At 49.3% G+C, this 15694-nt stretch overlaps 1 protein-coding gene across 1 annotated transcript in view; it reads left to right on the top strand.

The window, feature by feature from the left end:
* Positions 1-11729, top strand: part of MMP15 (matrix metallopeptidase 15) — a 34284-nt gene extending 22555 nt beyond the window's left edge. Inside the window, exons 9-11 of the mRNA XM_015415571.1 lie at positions 82-232; positions 7520-7635; positions 9017-11729. Coding sequence (XP_015271057.1) covers positions 82-232; positions 7520-7635; positions 9017-9501 — 752 coding nt within the window. The 3' untranslated portion in view covers positions 9502-11729. The remainder of the gene's footprint in view (positions 1-81; positions 233-7519; positions 7636-9016) is intronic.
* Positions 11730-15694: the final 3965 nt, after the last annotated feature.

Below are 15694 nucleotides of genomic sequence, written 5' to 3'. Positions count from 1 at the left end.
CATGATGGGCCTGCAAGAATTGCGTAGCACATGGAAGTGCCGCTAGCTTCAACCTCACGTCCTTCTGTGTCCTGTCTTCAGGGGATCAGTACTGGCTTTTCCGCGAGGCAAACTTGGAACCGGGTTACCCGCAGCCCCTGACTAGCTACGGACTGGGCATGCCATACGGCAGAGTGGACACTGCCATCTGGTGGGAGCCCACGGGACACACCTACTTCTTCCAAGGGGACAGGTGCGTAGCTGGCATGCAGAAGTTTACCAGAGAGGTTGCAGGTAGGTCTTCGCTAAGGGGCTCGTTCTGAAGGCAGGTGTGTAAAGGTAGGGGTTTGGGGTGACCCAGTCAGGGCTTGAGTAGGATTTGAACCAAAAGAGGCTGGAGTGGAGCAGGAGGAAGGGAACACCAGAGTTTGTGGAAGAAAGAGTGCAAGACTTCTTCCTCCAAGGAATTTCCTGTAGCTATTGCACAACTAATACTAAGGATGTGCTTCGCTAAAGCTGTAGTGCAAGTTTGGAGGAATAGAGAAGGGCTGATGCGTGTGTACATGCCCAGAGGTGGGTAACACCATGGCTGAAGGCACAGAGAAAGCAGCAAAAAGAAGAAAGAGATTAGCTTTGCACAATAGTGTCAGGTCCCACAGCAATTCAACAGAGTACACACTTATAGAAAGGGATTACTTTATTGAAGCCATGAGTCACTGAACAGAATCACTGTTCAGAATAACGATAGCTCATTGAGCTGGAAAGGTTAAAGCAAATTCATAATCAATACAGCCAATAGACATGATTCCTGCTCGCGCCCAAAAGGCAGTTTATGCGCCCAAAACCCTGAGAAAGCAATGGCAATTGTGTTATCACAACAAAACGCTTCCCACAGTTTCTACTCATTAAAATCAAAGCAAAGCAAAGCAGACTTTTCTTCTTGACCACCTGTGACCTTGGAAATGATAACGTTACAGCAGCAGGCTGGCGTAGACTAACAAGAATGCAACCACTATGAATGTATGCGCATGGTTATATGAGCGGATGTCTGGGGAGGGGAGAGAAAAGACAGAGATAGGTACATTGCAGAACTCAAGTACCAGAATGCATATAAGAACAATAAAACCCTTTGGCAACTTGCTGACATACTGCCCTCCTGAAAATTCACTTCCCACCATCCAGATGCACAATCTCCCGGTTAGGGCGGGAGACCTCCCGGTTTGTCTGGGAACTTCCGGTGAAACTTGCGGAGCATATGAGGGGCCCGAATATCCCCTACTTCCACCCATTCGAGGTGCTGGGGTCCGAAGTCTTTCCATTCCACCAGATAGAGAAGTTTACCACGTTTCAGCCTAGAGTCCAAACTACGAGCTATCTTGTAATGTTCTTGACCCTCCTCCAAGATAGGAAGTGGAGGTTTACTTTCTCCCCGCCAGGGGCAGGACCCATTGTGTTTCTTCAGCAGGCTGAAATGAAATACAGATTGTAAGGACCTCAAATTCTTAGGCAGTTCAACATCAACCGCAACATCATTGATAATCCTCCGCACTTTAAAAGGCCCAATAAATTTCCATCCCAACTTCCTACTGGGATGCAACAGTTTGATATTTTTAATAGGCACGTACACAAAGTCCCCAGGCCGCAGAGCCCAACCCTCCACCCTTCCTCTATCGGCCTGTCGTTTGTAAGCTGCCTTAGCAGCATCAAGTGTCTTGCAGAGAAGAGGCCATGCCTCCTGCTGTTGCTTACACCATGAGCTCGCATCACCTGTCCCCAAATCCTTGGCCCCTGCCCAGGAAAGGCATGGGCGAGCTGTCGTATCCATACAGTGCTTTAAAAGGGGACATGCCAATGGACGCATGGCATGTGTTGTTGTAACAGTACTCAGCCAGTGGCAATAAATCACACCAATCGTCCTGTTGATAATTCGTGAAACAGCGGAGATATTGTTCCAAAGTCTGATTAACGCGCTCAGTTTGTCCATCCGTCTCGGGGTGATAAGCACTGCTGAGACCCCTTTCGATACCCATAAGATGCATTAATTCCGACCAGAACTTGGAGACGAATTGTGTTCCCCTGTCGGAGACCACCTTGCTCGGCAACATGTGGAGTCTCACCACATGAGTCAGGAACGCTTTTGCTAAGGCTTTAGCCGTGGGCAACGAGGCAAAAGAAATAAATTGGGCTTGTTTTGAAAATAAGTCCACCACAACCCAAATTACCGTTTTAGTTTTACTGGGGGGCAAGTCCGTGATAAAGTCCATGGATATGACCTCCCATGGCCGGTTTGGTGTGGGGAGGGGTTGCAACAGTCCCGGGGTTTTCCCTCCCCGTGGTTTGCTCATAGCGCACGTTTGACAGGTTTGCACAAACGCAGATAAGTCCTTGCGCATACGTGGCCACCAGAATTGTCTTTGTAATAACTGCAAGGATTTAAGAAACCCCAAGTGCCCAACCATCTTTGTGCCGTGCGCTGACCCCATAATTTCTCCCCTTAGGGTTACGGGGACGTACAGTTTATCATCTTGGTACCAACAACCATTGTTTTCTGGTTTGCAATCCTCCACCCCTTGCAGCACCTCACTGTCCTCATCCGAGAATGCTGCTTTGAAGCGCGCTTCCCAAACCTCTTCGGGGGGAGTCTGGGGGGAAGGCGGGAGAGCGGCAGGGATTTTCGCGGCTTGGCTGCGAGTGGTGACCACCACCACCCCAGTTGGGCGGGAGTGAAAACCGAATCCAAGATGACATCCCTTTGACTGGCATGTTGAGGGAGGCGTGACAAGCCATCTGCTAACGAGTTAGCCGACCCGGGAAAATGGTGGAGCGTAAACTGAAACTTGGAGAAAAAATCAGCCCACCTCAGTTGCTTGGCATTTAGGCTCCGGGGCGTTTTTAGGGTTTCCAGATTTTTGTGATCAGTCCAAACTTCAAACAGCACCCTCGCCCCCTCCAGCCAATGCCTCCAGATCGACAGAGCCAGCTTTATTGCTCCTGCTTCCTTTTCCCAAATGGACCAATGTCTCTCAGAGTCTGTAAATTTTTTGGAAACATAAGCCAGGGGATGCAACAACCCATCCTCCCCTTCTTGTAATATGCCCCCCCCCCATTGCCACCTCTGATGCGTCGGTTTGCACAATGAATTTTTCCGTTTCATCAGGATGGGCAAGGACCGGCTCTGAAGTGAAGAGGGCTTTCAAGCGTACGAACGCCTCTTGGCATTCTTCTGACCAAGCTAGCCGTGCCCGGGGTTTGGTGGCTTCCGGCCCCTTTCCCTTAGTTTTTAATAAGTCTGTGAGGGGGAGGCTAACTTGCGCAAAGTTCGGCAAAAAGGATCTGTAGAAATTGGCGAATCCTAAGAAGGATTGTAGTTGCCTCCGGGTTCGGGGAGCCTCCCACCCCAACACATCCCTTACTTTCCTGGGGTCCATTTCGAGGCCGGTGGCCAAGATGCGGTAGCCTAAGAAATCAATGTGTGTCTTATGGAACTCGCATTTGGAGAGTTTGGCGAACAGTTTGTGCTTGTGCAACGTGCGTAAGACTTCTCTCACCAATTTCACGTGGGAGGGGAGGTCAGGGGAGTAAATAAGAATATCATCTAGGTAAACAAGCACCCCCTTAAACAAATGTTTGTGAAGGACTTCATTGATCAAATTCATGAAGCCCGAAGGGCATCACCATGTACTCAAATTGGCCCAGTGGAGTATTGAAGGCAGTTTTCGCTTCATCGCCTTCCTTTATGCGCACATAAATAAGCGTCTCGTAAATCCAGTTTTGAGAAGATTTTCCCCCTCGCCGCCTCTGCCAACAAGTCCTTAATCAGCGGCATTGGGTAAGCATTGGTGGCTGACACTGCGTTTAAACCCTGGTAATCCGTGCAGAGTCTCAGCACACCATCCTTCTTCTTACGAAAAAGTACAGGAGCCGCATAGGGGGATGAGGCAGGTATAATGAAACCCCTTGCCAGATTTTTGTCAATGAACTTTCGCATCTCCTCTTTTTCCGCAGGTCCCATGGCCTAAATTTTCCCTTTGGGTAGTTTAGCCCCGGGGACCAATTCTATGCGACAGTCTGAATGTCTATGTGGGGGTAACTCATCCGCTTCCTCTTCCCCAAATACTGCGGCTAAGTCTCTGTACTCATTGGGAATTGATAGCACTTCTTCTCTAGTGAGTAACGCAATGGGAAAGTCAGTCACCGGGCACGTTCCCCACTCGGGGTCCCGTTTGTGGCTTTTGCATTTGATTGACATAAAGTCCACCTTTCCCTCTTCCCAGAGGATGTACGGGTCGTGCCGGTATAGCCAGGGAGCCTCCAACACCAGGGAGAATTGCGCAGTAGGGGTTACTATGAAGGACCTATTTTCCCAGTGGTTCCCCACCCCCAGCTGTAAGGGCATAGTCTCGTATAAGTATGACGGGCTACTGACGGGCTGATCAAGTCTCTCCCGCATCCAGAGTCAATGAGTGCTTTTACTCGCACATGCATTCCGAGGATGGGGTCTATTAAAGAGACAGGAAAAATAGGGAAAGGGGTTCGCTCACCACTTTTGGCGCCTCCATTGGAGGGTCCTGCCATTGTGCGCCGTCTACAGCAGGACCTGCTCGTTTCCCGCCGGCTCCTGCTCCTCCTCGCTGGATTTCCCTTTGTCTTCTTCTGGCGAAGCCTGTAGAGCCTTGGCAAACTTGGGTTTACCCACCGCCTTCTTACCAGGGCTCGGTCTAGGCTTGCTCGGTGCTTGTCTGTCCCGTTGAGTCTTCTGCCCACAGTCAGCCGCAAAATGGCCCTTCTCCCCACATTTGAGACACAATCCTTGTCTCAGTCGTTGCTCCCTCATCGCATCAGGCGGCTGGTTAGGCTTGGGTCTCGAGGTTTGAGGGGTGGATCTGCCACCGGCTGTGGCCATGTCCAGGCGAAGCGTTTGCAGGCGGTTCTCTGCACTTTCAGCCTCTTGTATCCAAGCGTTCAGGGAGACGGGATCCACCGATCTCAACACAGTCTCTCGGATTTCTTGGTTCAGTCCCACACGATACATCTCAGCCAGTATGTGATCGGGCCAATTCTGCAACTTGGAAGCATGGAGTTTAAACTCGGCTGAGAACTCCCGCACCGTCTTCCGTCCTTGTTTCAGGGTGCGTAGGTACACTCTGGCTCTTGGGCCCGCGTTCAAGTCTTTGAACTGGCCCCGCAGCGCCCACATGAAGGCATACATGTCCCGCAGTTCGGGGCCCCGTGTGTTGTGCAACCCGACGTACCAGGTCGTCGCTGCCCCTCGCAAACGAGCAGCCACCACATCGATTCAGCTGCTATCGTCCGGAAATAGGTGCCCCGACCTATCCAGGAACTTTTGCACTCGTACCACAAAGTAGGGCAGTTTGTCAGGGTTCCCGTCAAACGTCGCTTTGATCAAATCTTTGGGGCACGGGATTACCGGAGGCCTCGGGCTGGCTGGTCGTGGTACCGGTACTGGCCCACCTGGCTGTCCTGGCTGCAGGAGCTGGGGAGCTGGAAGTTGGGGAGCCAGAAGCTGTTGGCCTGGCGGTCCCTGGTGCGCTGGAACTGCCGGTGCACCCCGACCTCCGCCCGCGCCATCTCCCTGTTGCCTCCACTCCTCCAGTTCTTCGAAAGTTCGCATAATTAATTCCGCTATTGCTCCCAATACCTCATTCATGGTGTGTTGCAGGTTCTGCACGGCTTGGTTGGTTTCTTCTATCTGTTCCTATATCCCCTCCTCGGGAAACGCGGCCACTTCGGCTTTTGGGTCGGTTAGTCACCCACGAAGGCAGGGGAGCCTCGGCTTGAGCTCCCGATGTAGCCATCCTATGCCCCGGTTGACTCCAATCATACGAGCTGTCATGCATACTCGCTCCCAGGTGTGAGTATGATTCCCTCACGGCATCCGCGTCAAACTGGCTCCAGCTGGCTCGGCCCTCCAGCCATGGCAGACGTGCCGGGCCCTTAGGAGACATATATAGGGTAGCCGTGGTCGTCTTTGTCATCACCCCCCCCCCCCGGGGTGTTTCGGTGGCGATTCGGTCAGCAGGACCACCACTGTAGTTTCAGGAACTTCCTTCTCCTCATCCGGAGGTCCCGGTTCTGTCCCGTCAGGGATATTTTCCCCCTCTTCTTCACTCATATCGGGGTTGATAGATACGCCGAGATAGGGAATGGAGGATTCTGAACAGAATGTCAGGTCCCACAGCAATTCAACAGAGTACACACTTATAGAAAGGGATTACTTTATTGAAGCCATGAGTCACTGAACAGAATCACTGTTCAGAATAACGATAGCTCATTGAGCTGGAAAGGTTAAAGCAAATTCATAATCAATACAGCCAATAGACATGGTTCCCACTCGCGCCCAAAAGGCAGTTTACGCGCCCACAACCCTGAGAAAGCAACGGCAATTGTGTTATCACAACAAAACGCTTCCCACAGTTTCTACTCATTCAAAGCAAAGCAGACTTCTCTTCTTGACCACCTGTGACCTTGGAAATGATAACGTTACAGCAGCAGGCTGGCGTAGACTAACAAGAATGTAACCACTATGAATGTATGCGCATGGTTATATGAGTGGATGTCTGGGGAGGGGGGAGAAAAGACAGAGATAGGTACATTGCAGAACTTAGGTACCAGAATGCATATAAGAACAATAAAACCCTTTGGCAGCTTGCTGACAAATAGATTCTATGGGCCCAGAAGCCTTTGGGTGCTTGTAGCAGTTGTCTGTCGTGGCCAAGGAGGAAGCCTGTGAGCCCGCTAATTTTTGTCAGTGCCTCAGGCGGGGAAAAGAAGTCACTTGCAGAGAGCACCAAGATTCTAATAGCTGCTAATGGTGTCCAGAGGCTTCTGTACCTTAGGAAGCTACTGTATGAATGGAAGTAGGAGTCTGCAGTAGACAAGCAGGGCTTTTTTTCTGGGGGAAAGTGCCGGAATGGAGTTCTGGAACCTCTTGGTGGAAACAAAATTCTCAAAAAAAATTGTTTGTAAAAAATTGTTGGACCTCCCTTAACAGTCTTTGATCCAACAAAGTATGTTAAAACATGGTTGCTTCAAGGTCATAATTCAGCGTTAGGCACCAAAAAAGCAAGACCCGTAAAAGAACTGAGGAAGTTGGTGACCTGTCTAAAGTTTGGAAACTGCTTTAAAGTTGAGGTAAGTCTGTAGCGCATGGAAATGATATTGTTTCAGAGAATCCCATCTGTTTCATTTCCCCCTTGAGAGTTCTGGCACCTCTTTCCAGAAAAAGGGCCTGTAGATAAGGATGCAGAATGATAATAAGGGGTGCTGAGAGAGCTCTCAGCCACAGAATAAACCAACATTGTCTGGCATAGTTTAGTCTATGAAGCCAAGCAGTTCTGGGCTTTGATGGGAGAACACTTGGGGCGGAGCCAAGCAGGCTGCAAATAAAAAAGCTATTTCTGTTCCTGACCATAGTAAAATAATAAGGGCAGCCATGGCTCTTGTAGACCGTGACCCTGTCTTAGTGTTTCCTGGGCTCTTGGGAACGCATCCCTTCATTTTAACCCCTGCTCTCCCCTAGGTACTGGCGCTTTAATGAGGAGAGGCACAGTATGGATCCGGGCTACCCAAAGAAAATCAGCGTATGGGCCGGAATCCCCCACACTCCCAAGGGAGCCTTCCTGAGCTCTGATGCAAGTAAGTAGACAAAGAGAGAAGCACAAATGCTGGTAACCGCCAACCCTAAAGTAACAGAAACAAGCAAAGGGTAAGAGCAAAGCTAAAAATAATTTACAAAATTATTATTATTAGCTTATTATTGTTGTTAAAGTGCGGCAGAAGCTGGAATCTGGATGCAAACGAGCCCTTGACAGTTGTAAATGGAGTGCCCAAAGCAGTTCAGGGAGCCAGATAGAAGCAAAGCAAATTCATCCGTTTCTGTTGTGGAACAAGTTAGGGAGAGACCCTCAGCCAAATCTGTATTTTCTGAGAGGTGACCCACAGAGCTCTGCAAGATAAAGGTGATAAAAGGATAACGTTTCTGAACTGCCTAAGCAATTTAAGTTTAACACATTGCTAAAACTAGCTGGCATTGACCTGAGAATTTCTGGAAAGTCTCACATGTGAAATTGCTGATCTTTAAACGTAATTTTGCAGTTTACCATTAAGATCTGCCTCCTTAGCAGAGAATGTAAGGGTATTCACTGTGTAACACCACAGGTTGAATTCATAGAGAAGTATGAGCCTTGCTGAAGAACACTCAAGCAGAATTTTTTGAAAGGAAAGCTTTGCCCTTCTTAGCTCCTGAGTACATTAATTATCAGAGGATCAGTCCAGTGGCTGTTCCAAACTTTGGCTTGGATCCAGCTGAAGTGAATTGTCCATTGGTTAGAGCAACTAGACTTAAATCAGTTGTGAGTAACAAAATCTCAACTCACTTTACCTGGATTTACCTCGGAGCCCATCTTTGGACCCTCCTGCAAAGGGGGCCCAATACTGCTTATGTCCCTCCTCCTCCCTCCCTCCCTTTCTCTTTTTCTTCTCCTGCCTACCTTTTCCCACCACACTATCTTTCTCTGTCTCCTTGTCTTTTCAAAAGCAAACTCTGGTGGTTCCACGGGTTTGGCCCGTCTGAGGTCAGGGCACCCAGTTGTGGTTTACAACCTGCCAAGTAAAGAATGACAGATGTAACAGTTTTGGACTGGCCACCGCAAGTCTTCTGCAAAATACCATGTGAATGGCTGTTTGGGGAATCTATTCAGACTACAGGACACAGGGTGGAATCAGTTCAGGACCAGTGTTTCCTCTAAGCTAGCTCACGGTTTTTTAGCCTCTGGCTCACACATTTTTGTCTTTGCCAAATCACCTGCTCACAACTTTAATGCCGGTAGCTCAGAAACTAGAATTTTTGCTCGCAGGACTCCAGAGCTTAGAGGGAGCATTGTTCAGGACATGTGCAATCCTGGACCCTGGAAGTGTAGGAGTAATAGAATGCAAGATTATACAGATTGGTTAGTTGATGATTGGAACAGGACACGATTGGAGTCACTAACCATCCTTTTTCCTCATTGTTTTTCAGCCTACACATATTTCTACAAAGGCACAAAGTACTGGAAGTTTGACAACGAGAGACTGAAGACAGAACCGGGCTACCCCAAGTCTATCCTGCATGACTTTATGGGATGCCATGAAGAGGTTGCTATGACACCCGATCCTGGTCATCGGTGGCCTAATCTGGGCAGGCCGACCATCAGTCCAGGCACCACCGAGGAGGAATACAATGTTGACACTCTCCCCGAGGAGGAAGGCAATGCAGTGGATGCGGAGGACACTTACGGTGATGATGCGGACGGTGGCCGGGCAAAGGGCCGGGGTGATAACGATGTGGACATTGTGGTACACATTGACGAATACCCTCTGACTCTGAGCATCATCATGGTGATGGTCCCGTTGGTGCTACTGCTTGGGATCCTGGGCCTCATCTACGCCCTTGTGCAGCTGCAGCGGAAAGGCACCCCCCGCATGCTCCTCTACTGCAAGCGGTCTTTACAGGAATGGGTGTGAAGCCTGACCGTGTCCACCAACCACCCTGGTGCTCTTGATGTGCCTCACACTACCTCCCGGTCTCTCCCAGTGGGCTAGTTTACCCGTAGAGCTTTCTCCCTCCCTCCCCTTGTCTCCCACTTGGAGGAGAGGCTTGTGAGACCTCAGAAGGTCTCTGAGGCTGATTGGTCACTTCCATCTCCTCAGGACCAAAGCAAGCCTCGTCACTTCCTGTGTAGAACTGTTGTAAGTAGACGTAAAGATCCGGCATCCATGCAGGCATTTAGTGGTTGGAGGGTAAGTGGGCGATCTCTCCTGTTCTGTAGACCTACCAAGCTTGCCAAAGAGATGCCACTGGAGCCCTCCAGTTTTGAGGCATGGCTTTCTCTTAGAAAGTTTGACCTGTTCGTGGAGGATAATCTGAAGGATCTCGTTCCCCGTTCTGGGTTCTTGTACACGCACGATGGTCCAGACCTCATTTTTGCAAAAGGCTGAGTGGTGACCAGACAGGAAGGGAGAGGGTGCTTCGCCCTTTTAGATCCATTTTTTGCCTTTCTGTGCAGCGGCTTTCCCAAGTTGCATCCTGACAGTGCCGCTTATACCGGACGAATTGCTGGGGGACGGGGTTACTTCTTTGCCTTCAAGCACTATTCGCTGTCTACAGATCAACCTGGGAAATAGAGGTGCTTCTCCCCCGCATGCACAGCACATAGTGCATTTTTGGTGCCTTCAGATGTGCCATGCATCCTACAGATTTTGCCTTGGTTTTTCCTTTCTTTTTTTTTTTTTTAAAAAAGAATTCTAGCGTTCTTAGCTGCAGAACAAAAATTCGGAAGACTCTTTTACTGTAGTTTGTTGGAGTTTCTACTCCTGGAGAAGTCTCTGAAGCCAGAGGTAGGCCCTGTCAAGGTGGAGGCAGTCCCAGTCTCTCCTCCCTTGCCAGCTGACTACTGTTCCTTGCCTGCCTCTCCACATCTCACTCTGTTTGCCCCATGGCCCTTGCCAAAAGTGTCAGATGCCTTGGACGCAGAGGAGCAGCTTGGTGTGTGTAAGTCGCTCCTGCACTGTGTGGCTCCCTTGGCCAGTTGTGGGTGCTCTGCTTTGAGCTCTTTCACCTCTCATGGCTGTGAGACAGGAGCAGCCAGTTGGTTCTACCCTGTGGAATAAACGTAGGGTGAATGGTGGATAATTACCTCACGCGACCCTCTCCCTGGAATTTGCTAGGCTTTGGCAGCAGGCATACAATGAATTATGGCCAGATGGTGCCCCGCCACCAGCTTGACTCCTGAGAAGGAAGGTTTATGGCTCTCCCAAGGAAGACTTCAGCCTGGCTTGGATCTAATTTTGAGGACTGAAAATCCAAAGCCCAGTAAGCATATGTGGGCCAGGAGCTGGATAGATGTACATGCGTGGTGTGTGGACATGGTTTCCCAAGTTGCCACACTGGGGCTCCCAGGCAGCCAAACAAGTGCACAGACCATTCATTCAGCAACTCTGCATGTATCTCTCCAATCCCAAGACTTGAGTATTGGGTATCTTCTGAGAGTGGAAATCGTTGCCCTAAACCCTTTTGCAGCACAGATGGGAAAGCTCCAGAGACCTCGGCTCAGGCCCGTGAGGGGTGAAGACAGGCTCGGATGATAACCTGGCTGTCACCTTCAGGCATGTGGTCTCTAACCAAACCTCAGCAGAGTTCCTCTCCAACCAAGCCATGTCCTGTTAACACAAGGATCACTGCCCAGGTGGTAGCACCAAGCATGGCATGAATCTTGCGCAGTGGTGAGCACTTGTCACTTCCTGCTTTGAAATAAATTAGACCAGCATTCTAATGCAAGTGCTGTGCCTTGCAGAAGCAGGAGTGGCTCTTTGGATACAGCAGGGCTGTCTTTTGCACAGTTGGGGGGGGGGGGAAGAGCCCTAAAACTTTAGTTAGTGTAATGGCTTCTCTGCTAGCAGAAGTGGACGCATGCCAGTACATCTAGCAGCATGTTGGACTGCTCCAGTAGTTGTGGAAGCAGAATTCTTGGTGGGTCTAGTCTGCCCTTCCCTGCTTGCCCAGAAATGTCTTCTAACAGGTGGATTGAGCAGGTGGATGCCACAGTTCCAGCTGTGGAAAGGCTGGCCAAACGGCTTGGGGGAGTGCCTTGACCCAGGAGGCAGTGGGGTTGGCCCAAACTGCAGATAGGCAGATCAAGAGGAATGGGGAGGGGCCACAGCTCATTGGTAGAGCATCTCCTTGGCATGTAGAAGGTCCCAGGTTCAGTCTCCAGCGTGTCCAGTTGAAAGGACCAGGTAATAGGTGATGGGAAAGGCCCCTGCCTGAGACCCTGCAGAGCAGCTGCCAGTCTGAGTAGGCAATACTGACCTTGATGGACCAAGGGTCTGACTCCGTATAAGGGAACTCCGTGCATGTGTTCATGTAAGAGTAGTGCAAGACTACAAACCTGTATTAGGTGTGCGGATTAAGGACTTCTGATTATTTTTATCACTTATTCTGTCATTTTCTCAGAGGCGCTGGTGCCACCTCCCCCAAGAATCACGGCCTGTTGCCCTTTTAGCTTCTGACACATCTTTACAGCCTAAAGACCTTTGCACTTGAAAGAGGCTTTGAGTGGTGGGCCGTGTGAATGGCCTTTGAGTTGTCCACGATGGAATAGAGAACACCTCTGTTGAACCTGGAGCTTTATTCTTAAGGCTGCCATTGGGCATCCCGAGGGTCTTTCTCCCGTTTTTGTGTTGAAGCCGTATTTCTTTCTCCGGTGGCTGCCCAGAAAGGAGGGCAGGGATGGCAAACGGCTGTTGTAGGAGCCAGAGCCACACACACACACACACACACACACACACACACAGAGGGTGCCCAGGTGTAGGGGAGAAGAGGGGTCATTTTAAAAATACATTGGGAATGAGGAGTGGGACAGAGTAAAGCCAACCTTGTGGTGGCAGGTGCAGCTGAAACGTTTTGATCTGCCTGGCAAATCGGATCTCGCATGGCCAGTTGTCTCCTCTTGGGCAAGAATCCCGTATGGCCCCATCTACTTTCTAAAAACACTTGGTGGGCACCAGGAGAGGTGTTGGTGACCCCTGGCTTAGGGCAAAGCAGTGAGGAGGGAACCGATTGCACCACATTGGTTTGGATCCAGCCAGAGGAAGCCCAGGAGGGGATGGATGTACCCTGCTTATCATGACAAAATATCTTGGCACTGGCCCTACAGAGGCCAGCAAAAGCACCTTGCCCTTGTCAGCTGTTAGCAGCTGGTCCCTCCTACATGTGAGCTATGCACATTCTGCATTGTTCTGAGTACAGCTCAGTTGTTGGAGAACCCTTTTCCACGGCCTGACAATAGAATGAGTCTCTTGTGCTGGCGTTCCGCAAATGGCAAGTTTTGGAATGTAAATCTCACTTCCCCTCAAAAAAGTTTTAACTGTGTCCGCTCTTCTCTGTGTTAATTCTGGCTCTGGTTTTGCCCTTTCCACGTTCTTGCTGAAGGTTCTTTATGATAATTGGCTACCGGTTGTGGGTGAATTCTTTGTGTGGCCGTGGAGATGCTGCCGGACAAGGTGTTGTTCAGATGCGTTACCCCTTCTGGCCACCTCTCATGGGTTTGGGGATGTGGTAACTTTGAATGCTGCCCTACAACTGGTAGGGCTGTGGGAGTGGCTTCCGTGTGCCAGCATAAATCCAGATGTCACAGACCTGACCACAGCTGTTACACTTGTCAGCATTTTGCATCCGTTGTTTAACCTGGCACTCCATGATGCAGCCTGCAGTCTCTAGAGAAAAGTATGACTTCTTATTCCAAAGACGATAATACTGTAAGTCAGCACGTGGGCCCTCTGCCGCCTCCAATGGGACGAATGTCCTATTGATATTGTGTTCTCCCTCAGCTTGTCGGCTCTTTTCTCAGATGTAAAGTGGCACCTTTACGACCAGGTGCAACCTCTCTTGAAGAGTCCTGGGCATTGTTTATTTGGGAAGGGCTCCTGATGAGTAATCGGAGGTGGGGCCAGAGTGGAGGATGTGTTTCTGAGAGCCACCTAGCTATGGCTGCTGCAGGCTGCTTGCTCCACCGTGCCTGGCTCTTGTGTCTGTCTGTTGTTTTTAATCAAGTCCGTGCTGACTGTGATCAGGTGTCCCACAATAAATCTTCCCAAATCAGCTATGAGTGGCCACTTCTTGTGTCTCTGCATCAGTGATGTGCTTGCCTTTACTGACGTCCATTAATCCATCAAAGGAAACTGGCTCCAGAGGCGGCCATTTTGGTCCCTCCTTTGGCTTCCTGTCCTAGCACCCAGTCCCTTTTGTCTCCATCAGCTGCCTCTGTGGATCTCTGGGGCCGTGAAGACCAGCCTGTGCCTGGTCCCTCAGCAGCACCATCCTGAACTGAGTTACACCCCTTTAATTCCATGGTTTTAGAAGGGTGTGATTCTGTTTAGGATAGCTACCCTCTCCAGGATAGTTTGTGGTGAGAACTGGAACTACTGGATTTGGTCAAAGGTGGTTTGTACAAAGTGGGTTGATTTTAATATTGGGTCAATCAGATCTTTTAACTTTAATACAGCACTATCATGGTAATAAAACCAAAGTATTTAAAATTCAGTATAGATGATAGTCCTTAAAGAAATGTCAGGCAATCTCAAATACACTTCAAAACTCAATGCAATCCAAGTAAATGTTACTAATGCATCAGCCTACAGGTCGAATTATTCACAGTGAGTTGTGAGAGACCATGAAGTCCCATAATGGCTACAGATCAGATCTCTCTGAGTATGATGGACGTCCTTTACATTAAACAGGACAGCTGTCTGCCACTTATTGTTAATATCTCAGTCCTCAGTTCTGAAGCAGTCATTCCTGTTCTCCCCCTTTGTAAGAAAATAACTTTGACCTCAGACTTCAGTTGCCAAATCCCCGAGTGTAAAACAGAAAAATCTAAGCCTACTGCCAGTAAATTAAGCTATTAGCCCCTCCTGTTTCTCCCCTAGCTGACTCAATAATCCTGACTAGCCTTGAAGCTTGCCAAAGCTCAAAAGCTAACCAGGGTCAGCCTTGGCTGGTATTTGAATGGAAGACCTCCAAGGAATACCAGGGTTGTGATGTGGAGGCAGGCAATGGCAAACCATCTCTGAACATCTCTTGCATTGAAAACTATGGGGTCCCCATAACAGTTGAGACTCAGTGGCAAAAGAAACCCCTGGTTACTACTTGGACTGGGGTTGCTGTGCAGAGTCAGGCAATGGCAAACAACGTCTGTTCGTCTCTCGCCTTGGGAACTCCATGTGTGGGAGGGGTACCTAAGTCATTTGTGACTTTATGGCACATTATTAATAATAATTATCATTCCTCCTGCTTTACAAAAAACAACCATGGGCATTCTTACAAAGCAAAGAGCACCCCAAGAGGTTTGGTCTTCCCAGTCAGAGTTACACCCAAAATAAGTAAACTACAGTTTAGGGCGTCAGATTATGAAAAGCAAAAAATGCTTTTTTGGGGGGGGGGGTTAAATTTCAAGTCCCACACATTTTTCTTGTAGTGGTATGGGTTCTCTTAAACTTGACCCAGTATAGGGCTCTGTGTGTCTTAATCTGGCCCTGTTTCCAAGGCTTGTTCTTGGTGCCCTTGCAAGCTGAAAAGGACAGCTCTTTGCAAGCTCAAGAGCACAGCACGCTTGCTGCTGCTTGCTGCCAGTTTTTCCAAGTTTATTTTGGAGATGCAAAGAGCATGCAGTTGCCCCAGTTCCTTATTCAGGGTGTCATCCAGTATAATTAGAGAGGCTTCCTGGAGCATACGAAATAGAAGCTCTTAAGGAGGACCGTATGATTTGAGGCTTATCTTTGAGTACAGCTACCCCCAGTTTCTTAATCAATTTTCCCGGGGGGGGGGGCAGCCTGGTTTGGAACAGTTAGCTGTTGCGCAGGTCCCCTATAGAGCAGAATCCCCTGAAGGTCAAGCGTGTTTGATTTGTAGGGGCCCCAAGCATATGTCTGGGTGTAAAGAAAATTTTTGAAGTATCAATATTTGTGGTTGGATTCACAGGTAAAGAACTAGGAAGTGCAAATAAGGACCTGGGAACCAACTATAGTGTCCTGTTGTTCGGGGTCTCTTTCTCCTCTCTATGCAATTCGACAGGAGCTATCTTGAACCTGAGGGCATTAATTCCTTGAAAAGTTAGGAGGAAGATGAAGTTACACATAGGGATGTTTGGCCATTTAAACT

This window comes from Gekko japonicus, unplaced genomic scaffold (genome assembly GCF_001447785.1).
Source record: "Gekko japonicus isolate JY-2015 unplaced genomic scaffold, Gekko_japonicus_V1.1 scaffold2097, whole genome shotgun sequence".
NCBI lineage: Eukaryota > Metazoa > Chordata > Lepidosauria > Squamata > Gekkonidae > Gekko > Gekko japonicus.
The sequence above is the reverse complement of the archived record's forward strand: the minus strand, read 5'-3'. Positions and strand labels throughout refer to the sequence as shown.